The sequence below is a fragment of the Oryzias melastigma genome, linkage group LG23 (genome assembly GCF_002922805.2).
Source record: "Oryzias melastigma strain HK-1 linkage group LG23, ASM292280v2, whole genome shotgun sequence".
Lineage (NCBI taxonomy): Eukaryota > Metazoa > Chordata > Actinopteri > Beloniformes > Adrianichthyidae > Oryzias > Oryzias melastigma.
The window spans coordinates 21,388,215-21,396,609 of record NC_050534.1 but is presented as its reverse complement, the minus strand read 5'-3'; the positions used below and the strand labels follow the sequence as shown (position 1 = coordinate 21,396,609).

The 8,395-nt window shown below is 41.1% G+C and overlaps 1 protein-coding gene across 1 annotated transcript; it reads right to left on the bottom strand.

Moving 5' to 3' along the window:
• Window positions 1-1,858: 1,858 nt before the first annotated feature.
• LOC112158196 (arg8-vasotocin receptor) lies at window positions 1,859-8,147 on the bottom strand. The gene is made up of 2 exons (XM_024291440.2): window positions 6,543-8,147; window positions 1,859-2,932 (listed from the first exon to the last, which is right to left on the bottom strand). Exons 1-2 carry the CDS (start codon window positions 7,474-7,476, stop codon window positions 2,649-2,651), a joined length of 1,218 nt encoding a protein of 405 aa, XP_024147208.1. The 5' UTR covers window positions 7,477-8,147; the 3' UTR covers window positions 1,859-2,648.
• Window positions 8,148-8,395: the final 248 nt, after the last annotated feature.

Sequence of the window (8,395 nt, the reverse complement as noted above, 5' to 3'; positions counted from 1 at the left end):
TATTTTTTTCTTGTAAATTTACAACTTATTTCTGATAAATTTGTGATTGTTTTTGTAAATTTACTACTTTTTTCTGGTAAATTAGCAACTTTTGTCTGACAAATTTGAGACTTTTTTCTAGTTAATTTATGACTTTTTTCTTGTAAATTTGTGACTTTTAATCTTATAAATTTATTTCTTTTTTATGGTAAATTTGTGACTTTTTTCTTGTAAATTTACAACTTTTTTTGATAAATTTATGAATTTTTTTTGTGAATGTATTACTTTCTTCTCGTAAATTTACGATTTTTTTCTGGTAAATTTATGACTTTAAAACATTCAAATTTAAGACCAAAAAAGTCATGAAAAAGTTATAAATATACGACCTTGTTCTTGTAAATTTATGTGATTTTAAGCTATAGTTTAAAATGATTAATTTGTAAACTGGCCCTAATTCTCCGTCATATAAATCAAAAAAACATGAAGATGGAACAGAAAAAGCAGCTTTTTAGGAGACAGTTTTGGAGTTTTACATTTTCTTTGTCCCAAGACTTTCAGTTCATGAACGTTTGACTCTTTACAGGCATAGAAATGTATTTGTATTTAATTTATTTGATCATATTAAACATGAAATAAAGATTTTTTTCTTTTAAAATGTAACAATTTTTACTAGAAAAAAAATTTCCTCATCAGCTTTTACTTACAGACTGACTTGAAGTCTCAGTGAGGCTAAGACGATGATGTTTAAGTTTAATCCAATAAAAAGACAAAAAATGAAAATGACTCAAAACAAGCTGCTATTTCAATCGTGATGTTCAGTTCTCTGAGGTAAAGTCATGGAAGTTACACGTTTCCAGAAACAGAGAACTCAAACTGTGAGTGGAGTCTGGATGGATGGAGGTCCAGTCCTCAGCGGCCCGGCTCCACGGTGCCGGCTAACCGGGCCTGAGACACTGAAGTTCTAATGTTTTCTTGAGCTTCAAGTCCCTCCCCCAGGAGGAGGAGCTTCTGATGGTTCAGCGTCTATCAGTCCAGAATAAATTGCTCCATAACTTTCGATTCTTTAGCTTCTTCTTGAGAATCGACAGTTAAGGTCACAGCTGAAGAAATCCGGTTTCTTCTCTGGATCGCTGGGAGGAACATATTTAACATCGAGATGATCCGAGGGTTTGAAAATCTGGTAGAAAGAATCCCTTTTCATGTGGAACTGTGTTCTAATGGGAAGAGGTTCCCGAGAGGAATCGCAGAACTTGAAGCCGTGTTTCCACTGAGTGGTACGGTCCGTAGTTTGAGCGTTTCCGTTATAAAATGGACAGAACCGGAACGTTTTCAGGTCCCTGTTGGTGGTGGGTCATAGAAAATTGGATCGGTTAGGGCGGAGCATCTGTTGAAACCAGCTCCGGATTGGTGGAAGGTCATGACCACGATATCCTTCTACGCTACGGGTCCCCAAACGACGGCCCGCGGGCCAGATCCGCCCCTCTTCTACGTTTGGGCCAAAACTGTTTAGGCGAAATTTGACATTTTTCCGGTTAATTTAGAGTAATTTGACATTTAGCTCATATTTCAGCTACATGTTTTGGCTAATTTAGGCTTTTTTCAGTTTCTGAGGCTAATTTTAGTGTAGCTAGGTTTTCAGCTTTATGCTAGCTGTTTTGGCTAAATTAGACATGTTTCCATATATTTTAAGCTTATTTTGCATTTAGCTAATATTTCAGCTACATGTTTTGGCTAATTTAGGCTTTTTTTTAAGTTTGGCTAATATTAATGATTTGAAACTCCATGTTTGATTTGGATTTTTTTTGGAATTTTAATTAACATAAATCTGCATTTTTACATTTTATTCTGAAGGAATCTGCATGTGCTGTTGGCAAAAGTTAAAAAAATAACATTTTTATTTATAGAAATACTATAATTAAAAAAAAGAAACTTTACAAACACATTCTGTTTGTTCTTGTTAGCTTTTAGCTACTAGCTTAGCCACACAGCTAGCCGCTTTAAGTCATGTGACCAACATGGATGTTATGAACAGAATCCGTAAGTTCTTCAAAATAAAACTTCCTTCAGGATGAGAAAATGAACTGAACGGAAATAATTTAAGTTAGCGCATGTTTTTCCTTTTTCTGTCGGTACAAAGTGACCCGTTGGTCAACAACTGTGATATAAACCCACAATTGGAAATGGATGCAGACTCCTGGTCTAGAGTCTAAAAACTAAAGGTGATGGTTTCCGAATATGATTGACAGGATCCATGTGGGCGTGTCCTAATCAGAAATCTGAGTTTTTTGTTGTTTTTCTTAGTAATCTGAGGTTTTTTCTGGGATGTTGCTGCTGAAACTGTTTCTGGATCTGTGTTTTTGTTGTTTTTTTCTATTACAGAGTTGACTTCTATATTAAACCTGCAGCCTGGCTCCATTAATACGTCCTTCTTAAGACTCCACAACAAAGACTGGAATGAAAACGTGTTCCTCCAGTCATGAAGCAGCAGTTCTGTCCAGGCCGGTCCATCAGCTGCATTTGTTTTGACACCGCCCTGCTGCCAAAAGCTACAGTCTGGCGCGATGACGAGTTATTAAAACTCTGCATCCTGCAGCGTCAGCCTTTCCACTGGCGTGGACCAGCCAAAACAAACTCCCGATGAGCTCATTCCCTCCGTCCCAGCGAATATGTTAGGACGGCGACGGGACCGGCGGGCAGCTTTTACCGGCGAGGTTGAGGTCCCTGAACGGCTCGGAGAGGCGCGGGCCCTGCAGGCGGGACAGCAGCGTGGTCCGGCGGAGGCTGCTGTCCGAGTCCTGCTGCTGCAGCTGCATCTTCAGGCCGCGGCAGCACGGCAGGCTGCTGAAGAAGTCGGACAGCAGGTGTCCGCTGAAGATCATGTAGATCCAGGGGTTGCAGCAGCTGTTGAGGCTGGCCAGCAGGGCGGAGAGCGTCACCGTGGTGTTCTCAGAGTCTGTGGGGGAAACGTCAGCTGATTACCGTTTCCTCAGACAGAAGCTGGTTTGATGACTTCAGTCTGGCTCAGAAGGATTTACAAAAAAAATATTAAAAAAACAAATAAACAAAGCCCACAAATGAAGACTACCAACCCCAAACTAAAATAACAAAACCCAGCAGTGTAAGACTGCTGAGGACAAAGACGGAAAAGAATAAAACAAACCAGCACAACTCAAAGTAAAACCCAAAGACTACCCAGCCTGTTGCTCCGCCCCTCCCTGCTGCTCCGCCCCCTCCCTGCCTTGGCGAGGCCTCCTCAGTCTTAAACGACCAGCCGCCGCCAATAGACCACTTTCACGGTGACGCCACACAAAATGACTACAGGGACGGAAAGGTGGTCGCATTTAGAACGGCAAAGCTGACAGCTGAACGCTGTTTGACACAATTTTACATTAATAATAAAAGGTAACATTACTAAGGTCAACAGAAACATGTTCTATATTTATTTTATAAATGTCCTGCTGAGGTGTGTTTTCATTTCCTCTCTCAGATCGTTCTTAAATCTAAATACAAATTCTTAATAATCCTCCAATATTGATGATTTATTCAAAATATCAACCTTCCATTTGAGCAGATTTTATTCTAACGGGTTCTATTTTGGCTGATGTTATTTCTATGTGTTTTATTGTAAAAACATGAATGGTTTGGTTCAACAAAAATGTTAACTTTATTAATCAATAAATGTATTTAAATAAATAAAATATTGTTTGTCTGAACCTTAAAGTAAACAATCTAAAGCTGATCTTTCTTGTTTTTTTATTGTAAATGTTTTTTTCTAAAGTAGAACGACTGTTTCTCTACATTGTTTTTATTGCAGACATTTAAAAGTAAGAAGATCAACCTTTCTTAGGACTCAGATTGGCTCACATGAGATAATATTTTGGTCGTTGACCAAATGAAATGAAGTTGACATTTTTAGGCTTCCAGTTTCTGAAAATCTATATCAAAAATAAAAATGCTACAATAAGAAATTTTGCTTAAAAAGTCTAAAAATATCAGTAGATTTTTTTTTTTTTCATAGATGATGAAGATTAAATGAAACAAAGTTGTTGACTTGTAGAAATCGTTTCTGCCTTGAATTATTTCCTTAAAGGAAACATTACATGATTTTATTTCTCCAATAAAAATGCAATTTTAACTCTTAATCCGATTATCTTTCAGGGTAAACAGATTGATAATATTCTAACTTCATAAATCCTCAATTATCTGGTATTTTTCAACATTTTCTGTGTTAAAGTTTCTGAACTTCATTCAGTGTTTCTGCAGGAAAATTCTCAAATTTTAAAGTTTCCGCAAATCATCAACTTTATTTGATTAAATCTTTATTCTCTGTAAAATTATTGAACTTTGTGAAGATTTTCTCTTTAACGTCAAAGTGGAGGCTAACAACCAGACGCTAGCTTCAGCTACGGACGACTTTTAAGGTGGTATGGATAAATAAAGCAAAATAAAAGGACACCACTGTCATAAAACTGAAATTTTCTAAATATAAATAAATCCATCGTGTCTCCAACTCTATTATCTTTGTGAAACAGTCGAGTTTGTCGCTGCGCATTAGTCAGAGCGTCTTCTGCTTCGTGAGAACAACTGTCTGAATAATTCTGTGTGTGGAGGAAAACGCCCGGTTTTGTCTGAAAACAGCAGCTATTTAAGAGCATGCTAGCAGGTTTAGCTAATTTAGGCTTTTTTCAGTTTTTTTAGGCAAATTTGGACTTTAGCTAATCATTCAGCTACAAGCTAGCTATGTTGGCTAATTTTGGCTTTTTAAAAAAAACATTTTTAGGTTATTTTGGAGTTTAGCTATTTCAGCAACATGCCAGCTGTTTTGGCTAAATTAGACATTTTACCAGTTTTTTTTTTTTTTTTTTTTCTAATTTGGCATTTAGCTAATATTTTAGCTGGCTACCAGCTTCAGCGTTTTCAGCTATTAATTTAAGCATTTTCAGGTATCAGCACTAGCATCTTCAGCAGTCACATTCAGATTACAGCATTCACACTAGCATTATTACAGGTAATGCTATATATCTCGTTGTTCTCGAAACTAAAACACAAAACACCAAACCCTCAAAAAACGAAACACGTTTTATTGTTTTGTTTTTTGTTAGCTGTTAGCTGCTAGCTTAGCAGTCCAGGTAGTCGCTTTAAGTTCGTGACCAAGACGGTTGTTGTGAACAGAATCCAACAGTTTTTCAAAATAAAACATCTTTTAGGATCAGAAAATAAACTAAAAGGAAATAATCTATGTTGGCTCATGAATTTGTTTTTTTCTATCTGTGTTCTGGTACCAAGTGACCCGGGCCTTGAGGACCACTAGAGTAGAGAACATTCATAAATGTCTTCCTCCCACTGCCTTCATCTGAATAAACTCCTTCTTGGGGTTTCAATGATACCAAATGATAGGGGGCGGGGCTTTGGGAATTGTAGCTTTTGGTTAATTTAAAAAAATGTTTTTCTTTCTCTGATAGTCAGGAGGGTTATTCAGATTTCCTTATGTTTTTTGAAGTTTTAGCATTTACACTACACTGTTCTCTTTTTAAGTCAAAAATAACAATTTTAGTCATAAAATCAACAATTAATAAAAGTGTTAACGTCTTCAGAAGGATATTTTGATGTAGATGATGATAATCAATATTCAGATCAACTTTAAGTTTATTTGAAACAAGTTCGAGGGAACCCAAAAGTGAAATAATTTCAGTATCTTAAAGATTTTGTTTGAATAAACAGATTTCAAAAAAAATAATATTCAATAAATGTAACAAAAACTATTTTATAGAGGCTTTAAATGTAAATATTCAACAATATTCATCAATCTGGGGACAAATTCAACCATTAGAAGAACCCGCTGAATCACTTTCAGGGTCATGGGGTTGCTGGAGCCTATCCTAGCTACTGAACAGATCCAGGATCAAACATCCCATAAATGTATTTTTTTTAACTCAAGGATCCAGTTTAAAGCCTCAAATTTCCGTTATTCATACTGTTAATAGTTTTTTCGTATTTCTTCCTTAATTTAAAAACAATTAGTTGAAGTTTGCACATTTATAAAAAGAAAAAACAAAGAGTTCCAGTAAAAAGTCATTTGAGAGCAAACAGCATCAATTGGAGTCCATGAGGACATTCTGAAATATGTTTCATGCATTTTTAATTCGCTCCTAATAAGGCGGATTTGTTTTCACCTGTTTTCCTCGGGAGTTCAATAACACGAAATGTAATCGGAGAAAGTCCGTTTCCTCCATCCGTCTCTATCCCCTGAAGCTGAATGACTGAATGAGTCAAGAGTCTAAATGAGGAGAGGGAGGCTGGAGGACAAAAACGACTCCATTCATTCTGGATCGCTTATGCAGGAAAACATGAATGTTGGGAGAAACTATTTACTGTAGAAAGTTTAAACTAAGTGAAGATTTTTGCTTCACTTTACTAAAGTTCAGTTTCCAGAAGGTGAAGCTCCACCTATAAACAGCAGCAGATTAAAATCTAAAATGTGTTCAGTTCTCGAATAAAAATCGATCATTTCTGCGTCTTTCTCTCATCGATTGAGGTGATTTTCTGGAGCAGAGGAAACTCACCGTCCCAGGAGAAGGTCTGGTCCCACACGGACCACATCTGCACGGTGAAGAAGGGCGCCCAGCACACCACGAAGGCCACCACGATCACGAAGGTCATCTTCACCGTGCGTAATTTGGCGCGCGAGATGGTGCTGACGCTGCTGACCGAGCTCCGGCTCAGGATGCCGTTCTTGGAGACCCCGTCCACGGCGTCCGCGCGCTTCCTCTTGGTCTTGAACTTGAGGTTCCTCCAGATGGTGCGGCAGATGAAGCCGTAGCAGAACACCAGGATGGCCACGGGCACCAGGAAGATCCCGGCCGTGATCCAGGTGATGTATGCGCGCAGCCCCCACGGCTCCACGAAGTGGCCCCAGCAGTCGTAGACGGCGGAGCCGGGCCGGACCTCGCTGAGGGAGAAGATGAAGTACTGCGGGGTGCTGAGGACCAGGCTGCACGCCCACGTGGAGCCGATCATGATGTAGGCGCGCTGCGTGGGCTGCTGCAGCGTCTGCAGCGGGTGGCAGATGGCGATGTAGCGGTCCACGGTCATCATCACCATCATGTAGGTGGAGGCGAACATGCCCAGGACCTGCAGGTGCTTCACGATGCGGCACAGGAAGTCCGGCCCGTAGAAGCGGAAGGTGATCTCCCAGCAGAGCTGCGGCAGCACCTGGAAGAAGGCCACCACCAGGTCCGCCAGGCTCAGGTGCTTCATGAACAGGTGCATGCGCGACAGCTTCCGCCGCGTCCGGTACATGGCCAGCAGCACGCTGACGTTCCCCACCACCGCCGCCACGAAGGCGAGGCTCAGGACGGTGATCTCGATCTTGGCCACCTCCTCGTTCCGCCCGAACGGGTCGCTGTGGTTCTTCTTGGCGCCCCCCAGGTGCTGCGTCACGTTCAGGGAGCAGTTCTGACCCGTCAGGTTACAGCGGCTCTCCGAGGGGAAGAGCATGGTGCCGCTCTGCTGCGGGCGCACGGAGCTGCCCGCGTGCCAGTGCGTAATGGGCACCAGATCTAGGCTCTGCGCGCGTGCCTGTGCGTAACAGTCACCAGCTCCACCTGTGCGTAACGGTCACCAGATCCAGGCTCTGCGCAAATGCCTGTGCGTAACAGTCACCAGATCCAAGATCGGCGCGCACGGAGCTGCCCGTGCGTAATGGTCACCAGCTCTAGAGTCCTCTAACACGGAGCTGTCCATGCGCCCGTGCGTAACAGTCACCAGATCCAGGCTCTGCGCGAGTTTCTCTGCGTAACGGTCACCAGCTCTAGGATTTGAGCGCACGGAGCAGCCCGGGTGCCTGTGCGTTGCGGTCACCTGTTCCAGGATCCGCGCGCGTGTCTGTGCGTAAAGGTCACCAGCGCGTAATCACCGCAGAAAAGGAGCTGAAATCCAAAATCAAAACGCATCGATCCATCGTGACGCGCAGCAGCTGGCGGTTCATGTCTGAGCTTCTCTGGAGCCTCTTTTAAAGGCTCCCAGAGAGAGCGCGCGCACAACTCCTCCTCCAACTTCACACGAGAAAAAAAACACAGATCAACGGAGGAACATGGAAGACATTCTCAATATGTATGACTTTAATCTGTAACAATCACAAAAGAGGATTCTGGATCCGAACTGGATCTGAGGAAACTAAACTTCAAAACATACTCTAATTTATGATAATTGAATGTATTCCATTTACTGTTTTTACTTTTGAAGGAGAACTTAAAAAAAAGAAAACATTTTATTGAAAGTCAGGAGCAGATGTGAAAATGAAGTTTTAAAAAGATTGCATTTGTGACATAGAAAATACGGTGGGCGTGGCCACAAGCTCCTTGCTCCGCCCCATCCTGATTCATCCACTTGCAGACAAATAGATCCAGGAACGCCT

Bases quoted from the DNA above. Each gene is read 5' to 3' on its own strand.
- LOC112158196 (XM_024291440.2), bottom strand. From the start codon at position 7,476: ATGCTCTTCCCCTCGGAGAGCCGCTGTAACCTGACGGGTCAGAACTGC. The intron at 2,933-6,542 runs GTGAGTTTCCTC...TTTCCCCCACAG, and splicing joins CCAGACCTTCTCCTGGGACG to ACTCTGAGAACACCACGGTG.